The 16,350-nt window shown below is 36.7% G+C and overlaps 1 protein-coding gene and 1 non-coding gene across 2 annotated transcripts in view; one reads left to right on the top strand and one right to left on the bottom strand.

The window, feature by feature from the left end:
• The window catches only part of DACH2 (dachshund family transcription factor 2), a 631,698-nt gene that overhangs the window by 218,573 nt on the left and 396,775 nt on the right, over positions 1-16,350 (bottom strand). The window contains exon 4 of the mRNA XM_065900209.1: positions 46-177. Within this exon, the coding sequence (XP_065756281.1) occupies positions 46-177 (132 nt within the window). The remainder of the gene's footprint in view (positions 1-45; positions 178-16,350) is intronic.
• Positions 13,570-13,672, top strand: LOC136143222 (U6 spliceosomal RNA). The gene has a single exon (XR_010657911.1). It is a non-coding gene; the product is annotated as a U6 spliceosomal RNA (small nuclear RNA).

Here is a 16,350-nt window from a genome sequence, read left to right as displayed (position 1 = left end):
TAAAGCAATGAGAGTCACCTGCTTTGGATTCCTGAAGACACTCACCTGTATTAGAATTAAGATCATCAGGCTCTGATTCGGTCCCATTTTGGCTTCCATTTCCCTGAAGAGTGTTCATAGCCATAAGCTTTATCTTCTGCAGCTTCATCGCCTCAGCCATTGTTGCAGCTGTTATACCTAAAACCATAACCATTCCTTTTAAAACAGGGGCCATGTCTTAATGTAATTGAAGACTGGATACATTTCTTTAACAGGCCTATGCTGCACAGCACAAGCCAAAAGTAAGCCCAAGTCTAATTTATGAATAATATTCTTTAACAAAGTAATTTTCAACTCCTGTAATAACTTCTTACAATGGACAGTTTAAACATCTGAAAAAGCATTAAATATGGGTCTGATTCCCAATTGAAAACAGCACAGAGAAAACAAACAGCATAATGTGAAAATTGTCTGAGAAATTTCAAAACTCTTGCTAATGTGTTCTGGTGTCTATTAAGAGCTCTGGACAGTTGTTTTAGACAGAGCTCACCATGCACTAAAATCCATCTAAAACAACATTGTCGGAGGAAGCACTCTGAAATGCTAGAAGGAACAACTTTCTAGTGAATATCCTTGCTAGCACTTCTACTAAAGAACTGGCTACCTTCCTTATGAGAGTTACCTTAGAAAGAAGAATTAAGGGGAGGAAACACAAAGTTGTCTTTATACCCTTTTACTGACTTCCTTCTTATATACTGAGGGACCAAATAAATGAAAACATGGCAGGCCACCTCTGAAAGTGTGCCAGCCCTTGTAGTATAATTACATTCTTTTGTATTAATATAAGGCAATTTTTAAAACTCTATATAATGGTACAAAGAGGTAGGAATAAAAAACCCAAAGATAAAATATGAGTGCATAAGTTTGAAATTCTTCCTCCTAGGAAGTCTATATCCAGCAAAACCATAGAAATATAACCGGAAATTGGTACTAAAAATAGATCAATCTGTACTCCACTAATGCCCTTCAAGACGTCTAGTGAATTCAACTAAATTATTTTTAAATAGTATTGAAATCCTTAACCATCTATTGGTGCACTGGTACCACGGGCCAAAAAGAAAAAAAAAAAAAAAAACTCTGGCAGATTTAAAACAGTATTTTAGAATTCAGTGAAATCATTCTCCCCTGCAAATGCAAATCAAAGAAAAGAAGGCATGTATTGGTTGTTGCAAAAGAGTGGAGGTTCCTTAAAAAAGTAAAAATAGAAATACCATATGACCCAGCAATCCCATTACTGGGATATACCCTGAGAAAACCATAATTCAAAAAGACACACACACCCCAATGTTCACTGCAGCACTATTTACAATACCCAGAACATGGAAACAACCTAAATGTCCACCAACAGATGAATGGATAAAGAAGATGTGGTACATATATACAGTGGAATATTACTCAGCCATTAAAAGGAGTGAAATTGGGTCATTTGTAAAGACGTGAATGGACCTAGAGACTGTCATACAGAGTGAAGTAAGCCAGAAAGAGAAAAACAAATATTGTATATAAACACATATGTGGAATGGTACAAATGAGTGGTATAGATGAAAATGGTACAGATGAACCCACTTGCAAAGCAGAAATAGAGACATAGATGTAGAGAACAAACATGTGGACCAGGGTGTTAAGGAGGGGTGGGGTGAATTGGGAGATTGGGATTGACATATATACACCACTAGGTATAAAATAGATAACTAATGAGAACCCACTGTATAGCACGGGGAACTCTGCTCAGTGCTCTGTGGTGACCTAAATGGGAAGGAAATCCAAAAAGAAGGGTGTATGTGTATACATATAGCTGGTTCACTTCGCTGTGTAGCAGAAGCTAGCACAACATTGTAAAGCAACTATACCCCAACTAAACAAAAAAGGAAATATAACTACTATTATTAGCAAAATCTGATTCTAAGGGACAGGGTGAATCCTTATCAAAGGTGTAAGGGGAAGTAAGTACAGCCTAGAACATCTAACTGTCTATGTTTGGTGGAATCACTGAGATTCTGCTTTGCCACTCTGAACTTTTTACAATACATGGAAAACACAAAATGAAACAAAGTTTTCACCACACTAGCTTGTCTATGAATCATGGCAAAGAAAGTATCTGAAAGGAAATTGCTTTAATATCTGAAATGATGGTATACATTTGCACATTTTCTAGATAGTCCCAGAGATTTTCTTGCCATATTTAGCATTACTGAATTACAATCACTCAAATTGGCCTGCCCAAAATCCTAGGGTAACACTGGGCAGAAAATATGATGGCAATGATTTAAACAAAGGGATCCTGCTTAGGACTGCTAGGGACGAGCACCCTCAAAATGAAAATGTATCAGGAAAAGTTTCCAAAATTTATATCATCTCCCCTGACTAGCAATTCAGAACTGGATCTTGACTCTAATAATTATTGAATTACTAGTTGTTCCATTATTGGTAGTATAAATAGTGGATTTTTGTGAACAATGTATGCATTCTTGTGCTGTGAAAAATAAAAGTTGACAAAATGTAGACAAGAAATTCCAGGTAAAATGTGTGTCTCACACAATGACACTAAGAATTAATGAGCAAGAGTCTCCTCATATTTTTATTCATAAAAAGGTGGTAAGTTCCAATATCTATGCATTCTTTCAAGCAAATGCTATCTGTATGATATCAGTGAAGAAAAAATCAGTGAGCAAATTCAGAAAGTAACTTTAAGGTGGTAAAGAATCATAATATAATAGCACTACAAAGATATTTAGGAGACATCTAGTTCAATCTCTTCATTTTGAAGATGAGGAAATAGTCTCACAATGACATGTCATAGATAAGTTATTTAGGGGAAAATATGGACCAAAACACAAGTTTCCTGATGGGATCTAGATGTATTTGTTTAAGTACTGAAGTAGTTCAAACATGAATTAATGAAACTCTCTAAAGGGATATGATTCCCTTATCACATACAATCTCATATTATTACTTGTATTTTTATATCTCCTTACATTTGATTTGAAGTTTAGAGGCCTAGCCTCTAACTCATGTTTTATATTGCCTCATGGTCCATATTGCATTGACTTTAAACTTATGAAATCTTAAATCCTATTTGTTGAGTCTTCAGTACAGCATCTGAATATCTGTCTTTGGGGAAAACCATAATCAAACACATGGAAAGCAATGGAAAAGGTGTTATGGTTTATTTGATATTTTATTAGCAATTTATCCTTTTATTCAACTGTTCAGTTAAATTCTTTTTTTTTTTTTTTTTTTTTTTGTGGTACATGGGCCTCTCACCGTTGTGGCCTCTCCTGTTGTGGAGCACAGGCTCCGGACGTGCAGGCTCAGTGGCCATGGCTCACGGGTCCAGCCGCTCCACGGCATGTGGGATCTTCCCGGACCGGGGCATGAACCCGCGTCCCCTGCATCGGCAGGTGGACTCTCAACCACTGCCCCACCAGGGAAGCCCTGTTCAGTTAAATTCTTAACCTCAGGATGTGGCTCAGTATAACAATGATGGATTTAAAATAGCAAATTAGCTCCTGGCACCAAGTTCTCAAAATGCAGCCCTGGAATAACATATACAAAGAACAAGCTGATTCAGGAGCTGCTGAGTTATATTTTACTTGGGAACCAGAATTTCAGCTCGCATTATACCAGTAGAAAATGGTAAGCTTAATGAGAATGAAACATGCCTTTAAAAATGAAAATGACATAATTATAGGTAAATATCTATATAAACATCTAGAAGCATAAAAGTTGTCTTTTTCAGTGACTGAGTTTGAAAATGGTAACTTTTACATTTTGTTCAAATTATATATATTTAACTGATTGAAAATAATTAGTCAAGGCAGAGACTCAGTGTTACTGGGAAAATATTCACCTTTTGCATTTTCTGATACTTGCACATTTACTTCTGTAACCTCAGCACCTTTCATTTTTGTTCACCTACTTTCATAATTGGCTCATGTCTAGTCACTATAATTATTGACCAAGTCATAATGTACAGCCTTTATGATCATTTACATTCACTTTCTAATCTAAAATTCAATATAACAGTATGAAAGTGTCCAACATATCATAATTTCATGTGTATGCACATGTGCACACACGTGTGTGTGATTGATTCTTATTATTGTTGATAAGTATACAAGCTCCAAATTCAGACTTAGAGTGGTGAAAATAGTTCTTAAGAGTCACAAGAACTTTAATGAATATCTAAACTAACCCCTCCATTTTACAAATGAAAAACTGAGTCCTAGAGAGGAAAAGTGAGGGACTTAATACAACACAGACAGTAGAGCTAGGATGAGAACTCATGTCTCCTGACATGTACCCTTAGTGCTTTGTCCACTAAATCCCACCTTCTTAATCTTGATTTTAATTTCTTTAAAACTCTCTAAATGGGTTTGAAGAGAGGCATTATAAGTCACTGACCAAAACAAGAGAAAAATCATGTCATATAATTTCTCAAGGATTCAGTTACTCAATATGAAAAATGAAAGGGTTGGACTAAGTGGTCTTTACAGTCCTTTATGAAGCAATAATTCTGACTAGATTTACTTTGTACTGTATAGTTTTGTCATACTTCTGGTTTTGTATAGATGTTATCCATGCATGCTCTAAAGCAAAATTTTTCTTGGACTCCTTTCTCACTAGTAAACAAGCATTAGACTTATAAATTTATGTGAGCTATAGTCCTCAACCTAGAAGTGCAGTGGGGAAAAAAATCCATGCTACGTAGAAAAATTTACAAGGGGAAAAATGTGAATTTGGATTTGCAGCAGTGATTGAACAAAAATTAAGGCAATTTTATAGTTTCCTAATTGGTTATACTGTGCCTATCTCTTCATATTAGTTTGAAAGCTTTTCTGTCAAAACTGTGAATAAGTAAATTAACTAAAGGAGAACTATGAGTAATCAAATCTTGAGGTTTACAATTAAATGAAATGGTGGGTCAGTTCACTGCAACATGGTTTTATATTTTAAAAAAAGCATTTAATTAAATTAATGAAGTGTTGCATTAATAATATCCCTCCAAAAAAGAAAAGCAGTTTAGAACAAAATTCCAGGTTGCCAAGCAACTGTTTATTTTCCTGTAGACGTTTCTGAAAATGCATAAAAGGCATTTTTAAATGTCTTTGAAAGTCTAATAATCTCTTCAAATGTTCCAATTATATCTAATGTTAAAAGATTAAAAGCAAGAAAGAAACATGCTATTGAACCTATATCAACATCTTCCGAATTATTTTCCATTTGCCTGTTTGTTTCATAAAATGTTAAAAGAGAATTGTTTTTAAAAAAAGGGGAGAGGGGGAAGATGGCAGAAGAGTAAGACATGGAGATCACCTTCCTCCCCAAAGATACATCAGAAATACATCTACACATGGAACAACTCCTACAGAACACCTACTGAAAGCTGGCAGAAGACCTCAGACCTCCCAAAAGGCAAGAAACTCCCCACGTACCTGGTTAGGGCAAAATAAACAGAGACAAAAGAATAGGGACGGGAACTGCACCAGTGGGAGAGAGCCATGAAGGAGGAAAGGTTTCCACGCACTAGAAGCCTCTTCATGGGCAGAGACTGCGGGTGGCGGAGGGGGGGACTTTTGGAGCTGCGGAGGAGAGCACAGCCACAGGTGCGGAGGGAAAAGCAGAGATTCCCGCACAGAGGATCGGTGCCGACCTGCACTCACCAGCCTGAAAGGCTTGTCTGCTCACCCACCGGGACGGGGGGTCAGAACGCAGGGAGAGAACTGGCGGCCTGAACACAGCCTGAAGGGGTTATTGCACCACAGCTAGCCGGGACAGAGTCCGGGAAAAAGTCTGGAACTGCCAAAGAGGCAAGAGACATTTTCTTCCCTCTTTGTTTCCTGGTGAGCGTGGAGAGAGGATTTAGAGTGCAGCTTAAAGGAGCTCCAGAGACAGGCGCGAGCCGTGGCTAACAGTGAGGAGCACAGAGATGGGCATGAGATGCTAAGGCTGCTGCTGCCACCAACTAGAAGCCTGTGGGCGAGCACAGGTCACTCTCCACACCTCCCTTCTGGGGAGCCTGTGCAGCCCGCCACTGCCAGGGTCCCGGGATCCAGGGACAACTTCCCTGGGAGAACGCATGATGCACCTCAGGCTGGTGCAACGTCACGCCGGCCTCTGCTGTCACAGGCTCACCCCACACTCCGTACCCTTCCCTCCACCCAGCTGGAGTAAGCCAGAGACAACGAATCAGCGGCTCCTTTAACCCCTTCCTGTCGGAGCGAAGAACAGACGCCCTCCGGTGACCTACACGCAGAGGCCGGGCCAAATCCAAAGCTGAGCCCCTGGGAGCTGTGAAAACTAAGAAGAGAAAGGGAAATCTCTCCCAGCAGCCTCAGGAGCAGCGGATTAAACCTCCACAATTAACTTGATGTACCCTGCATCTGTGGAATAACTAAATAGACAACAAATCATCCCAAATTGAAGAGGTGGACTTTGAGAGCAATATTTATTATTTTTTCCTCTTTTCCTCTTTTTGTGAGTGTGCATGTGTAAGCTTCTGTGTGACATTTTGTCTGTATAGCTTTGCTTTCACCATTTGTCCTAGGATTCTATCCGTCCGTTTTATGGTGTTGCTTTGTTTGTTTGTTAAGTTTTTTAAAAAAAAATTTAAAAATTACTTTTTTCTTTTAAAAACTTTATTTTATTTTACCTTATTTTATTTTATCCTTTTTCTTTCTTTCTCCTTTTTCTCCCATTTATCTGAGCCATGAGGATGGAAGGCACTTAGTGCTACATACAGGAGTCAGTGCTGTGCCTCTGAGGTGGGAGAGCTATCTTCAGGACACTGGTCCACAAGAGACCTTCCAGCTGCACGTAATATCAAATGGCAAAAATCTCCCAGAGATCTTCATCTCAAAACCAACACCCAGCTTCACTCAACGACCAGCAAGCTACAGTGCTGGACACCCTATGCCAAACAACTAGCAAGACAGGAACGCAATCTCACCAATTAGCAGAGAGGCTGCCTAAAATCATAAGTCCACAGATACCCCAAAACACACTACCAGACGTGGACGTGCCCACCAGAAAGACAAGATCCAGCCTCATCCACCAGAACACAGGCACTAGTCCCATCCACCAGAAAGCCTACACAACCCACTGAAACAACTTTAGCCACTGGGGATGGACACCAAAAACAACGGGAACTACGAACCTGCAGCCTGCAAAAAGGAGACCCCAAACACAGTAAGATAAGCAAAATGAGAAGACAGTAAAACACACAGAAGATGAAGGGGCAAGATAAAAACCTACCACACCTAACAAATGAAGAGGAAATAGGCAGTCTACCAGAAAAAGAATTCAGAATAATGATAGTAAAGATGATCCAAATTCATGGAAATAGAATAGAGAAAATGCAAGAAACATTTAACAAGGACCTAGAAGAACTAAAGATGAAACAAGCAATGATGAACAACAAAATAAATGAAATTAAAAACACTCTAGAAGGGATCAATAGCAGAATAACTGAGGCAGAAGAACAGATAAGTGACCTGGAAGATAAAATAGTGGAAATAACTACTGCAGAGCAGAATAAAGGGAAAAGAATGAAAAGAACTGAGGACAGTCTCAGAGATTTCTGGGACAACATTAAACACACCAACATTCGAATTATAGGTGTTCCAGAAGAAGAAGAGAAAAATAAAGGGAATGAGAAAATATATGATGAGATTATAGTTGAAAACTACCTTAAAATGGGAAAGGAAATAGTTAATCAAGTCCAGGAAGCACAGAGAGATCCATACATGATAAATCCAAGGAAAAACACGCCAAGACACATATTAATCAAACTGTCAAAAATTAAATACAAAGAAAACATATTAAAAGCAGCAAGGGAAAATCAAGAAATAGCACACAAGGGAATCCCCATAAGGTTAACAGCTGATTATTCAGCAGAAACATTGCAAGCCAGAAGGGACTGGCAGGACATATTTAAAGTGATGAAGGAGAAAAACCTACAACCAAGATTACTCTACCCAGCAAAGATCTCATTCAGATTTGATGGAGAAATTAAAACCTCTACAGACAAGCAAAAGCTGAGAGAGTTCAGCACCACCAAACCAGCTTTACAACAAATTCTAAATAAGTTTCTCAAGGCAAGAAACACAAGAGAAAGAAAAGACCTACAAAAACGAACCCAAAATAATTAAGAAAATGGGAATAGGAACATACATATCGATAATTACCTTAAGTGTAAATGGACTAAATGCTCCCAACAAAACACAGACTAGCTGAATGGATATAAAAACAAGAACCATATATATATGCTGTCTACAAGAGACCCACTTCATACCTAGAGACACATACAGACTGAAAGTGAGGGGATGGAAAAAGATATTCCATGCAAATGGAAACCAAAAGAAAGCTGGCATAGTAATTCTCATAACAGACAAAATAGACTTTAAAATAAAACTATTAGAAGAGACAAAGAACGATACTACATAATGATCAAGGGATCGATCCAAGAAGAGGATATAACAATTGTAAATATTTATGCATCTAACGTAGGACCACCTCAATACATAAGGCAAATACTAACAGCCATAAAAGGGGAAATCGACAGTAATACATTCATAATAGGGGACTTTAACACCCCACTTTCACCAATGGACAGATCATCCAAAATGAAAATAAACAAGGAAACACAAGCTTTAAATGATACATTAAACAAGATGGACTTAATTGATATTTATCGGACATTCCATCCAAAAACAACAGAATACACATTTTTCTCAAGTGCTCATGGAACATTCTCCAGGATAGATCATATCTTGGGTCACAAATCAAGCCTTGGTAAATTTAAGAAAATTGAACTTGTATCAAGTATCTTTTCCGACCACAACGCTATGAGACTAGATATCAATTCCAGGAAAAGATCTGTAAAAAATACAAACACATGGAGGCTAAACCATACACTACTTAATAACGAAGTGATCACTGAAGAAATCAAAGAGGAAATCAAAAAATACCTAGAAACAAATGACAATGGAGACACAACGACCCAAAACCTATGGGATGCAGCAAAAGCAGTTCTAAGAGGGATGTTTATAGCAATACAATCTTACCTCATGAAACAGGAAACATCTCGAATAAAAATCCTAAACTTGCACCTAAAGCAATTAGAGAAAGAAGAACAAGAACCCCCAAAGTTAGCAGAAGGAAAGAAAGAATAAAGGTCAGATCTGAAATAAATGATAAAGAAATGAAGGAAACGATAGCAAAGATCAATAAAACTAAAAGCTGGTTCTTTGAGAAGATACACAAAATTGACAAACCGTTAGCCACACTCATCAAGAAAAAAAGCGAGAAGACAAATCAATAGAAATGAAAAAGGAGAAGTAACAACTGACACTGCAGAAATAAAAAAAATCGTGAGAGATTACTACAATCAACTCTATGCCAATAAAATGGACAACCTGGAAGAAATGGAAATATTCTTAGAAATTCACAACCTGCCAAGACTGAATCAGGAAGAAATAGAAAATATGAGCAGACAAATCACAAGCAGTGAAATTGAAACTGATTAAAAATCTTCCAACAAGTAAAAGACCAGGACGAGATGGCTTCACAGGTGAATTTATCAAACATTTAGAGAAGAGCTAACACCTATCCTTCTCAAACACTTCCAAAATATAGCAGAGAGAGGGACACACCCAAACTCATTCTACGAGGTCACCATCACCCTGATACCGAAACCAGACAAAGATGTCACAAACAAACTACAGGCCAATATGATGGATGAACATAGATGCAAAAATCCTCAACAAAATACTAGCAAACAGAATCGAACAGCACATTTAAAGGGTCATACAACATGATCAAGTGGGGTTTATTCCAGGAATTCAAGGATTCTTCAATATACGCAAATCAATCAATTTGATACACCATATTAACAACTTGAAGGAGAAAAAGCCATATCGTCATCTCAATGGATGCAGAGAAAACTTTCGACAAAATGCAACACCCATTTATGATAAAAACCCTCCAGAAAGTAGGCATAGAGGGAACTTACATCAATACAATAAAGGCCATATATGACAAAGTCACAGCCAACATAGTACTCAACAGTGAAAAACTGAAAGCATTTCCAATACGGTCAGGAACAAGACAAGGTTGCCCACTCGCACCACTCTTATTCTACATGGCTTTGGAAGTTTTAGCCACAGCAATCAGAGAAGAAAAGGCGATAAAAGGAATCCAAATCAGAAAAGAAGAAGTAAAGCTGTCACTGTTTGCAGATGACATGATACTATACATAGAGATTCTAAAGATGCTACCAGAAAACTACTAGAGCTAATCAATGAATTTGGTAAAATAGCAGGATACAAAATTAATGCTCAGAAATCTCTGGCATTCCTATACACTAATGATGAAAAATCTGAAAATGAAATTAGGAAAACACTCCCATATACCATTGCAACAAAAAGAATCAAATATCTCAGAATAAACTTACCTAAGGAGACAAAATACCTCTATGCAGAAAATTGTAAGACACTGATGAAAGAAATTAAAGATGGTACAAATAGATGGAGAGATATACCATGTTCTTGGGTTGGAAGAATCAACACTGTGAAAATGACTCTACTACCCAAAGCAATCTACAGGTTCAGTGCAATCCCTATCAAACTACCACCGGCATTTTTCACAGAACTAGAACAAAAAATTTCACAATTTTTATGGAAACACAAAAGACCCAGAATAGCTAAAGCAATCTTGAGAACGAAAAACGGAGCTGGAAGAATCAAGCTCCCTGCTCAGACTATACTACAAAGCTACAGTAATCAAGACAGTATGGTACTGGCACAAAAACAGAAATATAGATCAATGGAACAGCATAGAAAGCTCAGAGATAAACCCACGTACATATGGTCACCTTATCTTTGATAAAGCAGGCAGCAATGTACAGTGGAGAAAGGACAGCCTCTTCAATAACTGGTGCTTGGAAAACTAGACAGGTACATGTAAAAGTATGAGATTAGATCACATCCTAACACCATACACAAAAATAAGCTCTAAATGGATTAAAGACCTAAATGTAAGGCCAAAAAGTATCAAACTCTTAGAGGAAAACATAAGCAGATCACTCTATGACATAAATCACAGCAAGATCCTTTTTGGTCCACCTCCTAGAGAAATGGAAATTAAAACAAAAATAAACAAATGGGACCTAATGAACCTTCAAAGTTTTTGCACAGCAAAGGAAACCATAATCAAGACCAAAAGACAACCCTCAGAATGGGAGAAAACATTTGCAAATGAAGCAACTGACAAAGGATTAATCTCCAAAATTTACAAGTAGCTCATTCAGCTCAATAACAAAAATCAAACAACCCAATCCAAAAATGGGCAGAAGACCTAAATAGACATTTCTCCAAAGAAGATATACAGACTGCCAAGAAACACATGAAAGAATGCTCAACATCATTAATCATTAGAGAAATTCAAATCAATACTACAATGAAATATCATCTCACACCAGCCCGAATGGCCATCATCAAAACATCTAGAAACAATAAATGCTGGAGAGGGTGTGGAGAAAATGGAACACTCTTGCACTGCTGGTGGGAATGTGAATTGGTACAGCCACTATGGAGAACAGTATGGAGGTTCCTTAAAAAACTACAAATAGAACTACCATTTGACCCAGCAATCCTACTACTGGGCATATACCCTGAGAAAACCATAATTCAAAAAGAGGCATGTACCACAATGTTCATTGCAGCTCTATTTACAATAGCCAAGAGATGGAAACAACTTAAGTGTCCATCATCGGATGAATGGATAAAGAAGATGTGGCACATATATAGAATGGAATGTTACTCATCCATAAAAAGAAACGAAACTGAGCTATTTGTAATGAGGTGGATGGACCTAGAATCTGTCATACAGAATGAAGTAAGTCAGAAAGAGGAAGACAAATACCGTATGCTCACACATATATATGGAATTTAAGAAAAAATAATGTCATGAAGAACCTAGGCGTAAGACAGGAATAAAGACACAGACCTACTAGAGAATGGACTTAAGGATATGGGGCGGGGGAAGGATAAGCTGTGACAAAGTGAGAGAGTGGCATGGACATATATACACTACCAAACTTAAAATAGATAGCTAGTGGGAAGCAGCCGCAAAGCACAGGGAGATCAGCTCGGTGCTTTGTGACCACATAGAAGGGTGGGATAGGGAGGGTGGGAGGGAGGGAGACGCAAGAAGGAAGAGATATTGGAACATATGTATATGTATAACTGATTCACTGTGTTATAAAGCAGAAACTATCACACCATTGTAAAGCAATTATACTCCAATAAAGCTGTAAAAAAATACGAAATAAATTTTAAAAAAGGGGAGGTGAGGGATGAGGGATTTCCATGAGCAATTGAGAGAACACTGGGTTGAAAATAACAAACTTCATATAGCCCATACTGTATGCCACACACGGTTGTAAGTTCTTTACATATTTATTTATTTAATTTTCACAAAAACTTTCAGAGGGTAGTACCAACACTATTTCCATTTTTCAGATAAGTAAACAATCACAGAAACTGAAAAAGAGATCTAATGTCACATAGCTAATAAACCTTGAAGTTGGGGTTTAAACTCAGGTACATTGGCTCCAGGCTTCTTTAATGCAGGTAGTTTCAAAGCTTACAATATGCTAATATTTACTGTGATTTTCCAAAAGAGGCAGAGAGCACACTACATTTTCTAAACTTTTTGAATAATGAAACTCATTTTTATGGAATACCTATTCAATATATATTGATATATATCAGGATTTTTCACAGTTTACACAAAGCTAATTACTATCTTGTTGAGTAATCATCAGTTATACTTGTCTTTGGTGATATCCTTTTAAATAAGAAATGTTCCAGGTTTTTAAACATAATCACTGACAATCATTAATTATGTTGTTGGCACCATTCAATAGGCCATTTCTTATTTATGAAAATTTGAGGTATGAAAATGCTTCTAATGGCATGTACAACTTCTTATAAGTTATACACGTCCCTGGGTACTTTATTTGAGCATTTTTATAGAGTAGACCTTTCAAGATAATTTCTAAGGCCTTGCAGCCCTGACCTCCCATTGGTCTCATTTTCAAACCAGCAATGGCACACCCAGCAAATCCCATCATAAGTCTAGGAGAGGGTATGCATTAGATATAGATTAAGGGTGACAAAACACCTCAAAATTCTGACATTAGGACAAGAGTAGCTGTCCCCATAACTAGTTAGTTCAAGAAGGCAGGAAGCTAAGAACAGTTACAGCAGCCTCCTTCCAGAGCCCTTCTATCCTCAAGTGCAGGATTTCTTCAAATAGACCAGCCAACCAGATAAGAAACCTACCTGCTAGTCTATGAAATATGGTCTCTCAGATACCTATCAAATTCAATAAGCCAGAGAAATACTTAAAAGCTAACAGTTCATATACCAAAATGAGTTTGAATACTGTTTCACTAGTCAACTTATTTTACTTTTTCTACTTAGTCTCAAAGAGATTTTTGACACTTTATAAAACATATTTAGGTGTTAGCTTCAGTAGCTCATAAGTTAAAATTAGAACAAAACAGAGAAAATTACCATGGCCCCTGCACAAGGATAAAATGCAAGTTTGTGGAATGTTCCATATTTTTGATGATAGTTACACAACAATGTGAATGTATTGTACTAAATGCCACTGAACAGTATTGTTACAATTGTAAAGTTTATGCTACGTGTATTTCATCAGAGCAAAAGAAAACATATTTGGTCAAGTCAGTGATCTCTTATAAATCAAAACTGATAACAAGGATATAAAAGAAGAAAAAGATTATTAATTCTGGCATACTACCAAATTTGTGGCTATTTTTCTCCCATAGTTGCTCAAAGAAAGTATTTAAGTTTCATTTCAAGCATGTTAACCAAAATTAATTTCTATTTTGAAATGTGCTTGACTCTATGGTGCCAATAAAAATATATATTATACAATAAAATACATAACATTTGAACTATAACTTTAATTTATAGAAACAGACAGTCACAGAAAAAAGTCACATTCTTAGAAGAAAGCTGAAAAAAAAATAGTGATCCATTAGCTCAATTTAATTTTGACTAGCAAATCAATAATAACAGTAATCAACTGAAGTGAGGCCTACATTTAGATGATTTGGTATTGCTCTGCAGCAGATATCACCAATTAATAGAAATGAGAAAGATTAGCATTTACAGAATTAATAGGAGAGAAAGAGAAACAAACCTAGCCAAGTTCAAATTTATAACAAAAATAATTTGCCTTCAGATACATTCCAGATTGAAAAGGAAATTCAGTTTACTAAATGTATTTTTGAAATACGCATTTCAGGAAATTGGAAGATGTTTAGGAAGATACAGTTTAAGATTTCTCACTAAGGATATTAATATAAAAAAGTGATCAGTGATTTTTGTGGAATTTCATTTTCTCTACATGATTTGTTCTCCTCACTGCAGCTATAAGACTTGTATTCCTGCTGCTTTTTGGAAAGCCAATTTTGCCTGTGTGGAAAACCAGCAATACATTTCAAAGTTAGATTGAATAAAATATATTTTGTTTAGATAGCAAATTCAGGAGGAAAACTTCCTACCCATTTTCCTTTAGAAATAAAATAAATAGGAACTTAGCCTCAAATTACAAATCTATTTTGGTCTAAAATTAAGCTACAGTGCTAACTTCTGTGTAGCAGCTAGTGACAATTCAAATGTATTTTGTGTTCATTAAAAGGTATTAAACTGCCACTATGAGAATATTAAACATTGATAACAAACCACCTTCCAGAAAGGTAACTGGCTTCTTGAAGATCACTGCCACTCATGGCTTGTAAGTAGTTGGTTTTCCCTTGTATCTGCCATAAGTGCCAGAGAATCAGCTATGAAATGGATTCTCCACTCTTCTAGATAGTAGTTCTCAAACACTGCCATGGTCTGTTGCCCATAGAGCTACTAAAATGATTCTTTGTTATTTGTATTCAACATTATGACATTTGCATCATAAATATTTATATACTACTTAAATAAAACCCAAAAAATCCAGCAAAATATCTTGAAACGTTTATTGGTCAGAAAACCCTGCATTTTAAGATAATCTGCATATTTATGATAATCAAGGTGTAATATATAACATCAGGAAATACCTGAGAAAATTGCAAGACCAGTGCTTGTCTGGCCCAAATTATGATGTAAAAAATACTGTATGAGGAATCAGGTCTGGATATTAAAGCTGGACTTATCTATAGCTAGTTATATGCCTATCTGAGTCACTTTACACTCTCCCAGAATCAATATTCTTGTCTTAAAAATGAGGTTCATGGAAGCAGCCATGATGTCCTTCAATAGGTAAATGGATAAATATAATGTGGTACATCCAGGCAATGGAATATTATTTAGCACTAAAAAAAAATGAGTTAGCAAGTCATGAAAAGACATGGAGGAACCTTAAATGCATATCACTAAGTGAAATAAGCCAGTCTTAAAGGCTATATACTGTATGATTCCAACTATATGACTTTCTGAAAAAGGCAAAATTACTGAAACAATAAAAATATCAGTGGTTGTCAGGGATGGAGCTAGGGTGGGAGGCAGGGGCCAGGGACAAATAGGGAGAGCACAGAATTTTTAAGGCACTGAAAATACTGTGTAACATCATAATGATGCATATATGTCATTATACATTTGTCTAAACACACAGAATGCACGACACAAAGAATGAACTCTAAGGTATACTATAGACTTCGGATTCTAATGTTGGGTCAATGTAGGTTCATCCTTAGTAACAATTGTACCATTCTGCTGAGTGATATTGATAATAGGGGAGACTATGCATTTGTGGATGTAGGGGGTATATGGGAAATCTCTATACCTTCCTCTCAACTTTATTATAAACCTAAAACTGTTCTAAAAATATTGTCCTTAAAAATATGAGGTTCAATCCACCATTAACTTTCAATGAGTCTACATGGAATAATTACTTCCAAGATAATAATTTATTGACTTGTCATATATTAATTTTATATGTTAATCATGTCTCCCCTATCTAGGCTGCAAGCTCCTTACTTGAAGAAACTATGTATTATTCTTTTTTTGTATTATTCGTAACTTTTTTGCATTCCTTGGTGCCTGACATAGTAGTGGGTAGTTGGTGGTTCCCAGTGAATGACTGCAGAATAACCAATGGGTATTGTGAGGGACACTGCCAGGAGGAAGAAAAAGCTCTACTTTACTTGCCCAACACTAGTAATTGTGCATGGTTTTCTAGTAGTAGGACTATTTTGCATTCTCTCCACAATCACATTCTGCCTGA

Source organism: Phocoena phocoena, chromosome X (assembly GCF_963924675.1).
Source record: "Phocoena phocoena chromosome X, mPhoPho1.1, whole genome shotgun sequence".
Classification (NCBI taxonomy): Eukaryota; Metazoa; Chordata; class Mammalia; order Artiodactyla; family Phocoenidae; genus Phocoena; species Phocoena phocoena.
This window is presented reverse-complemented; position numbering and strand designations above follow the sequence as displayed.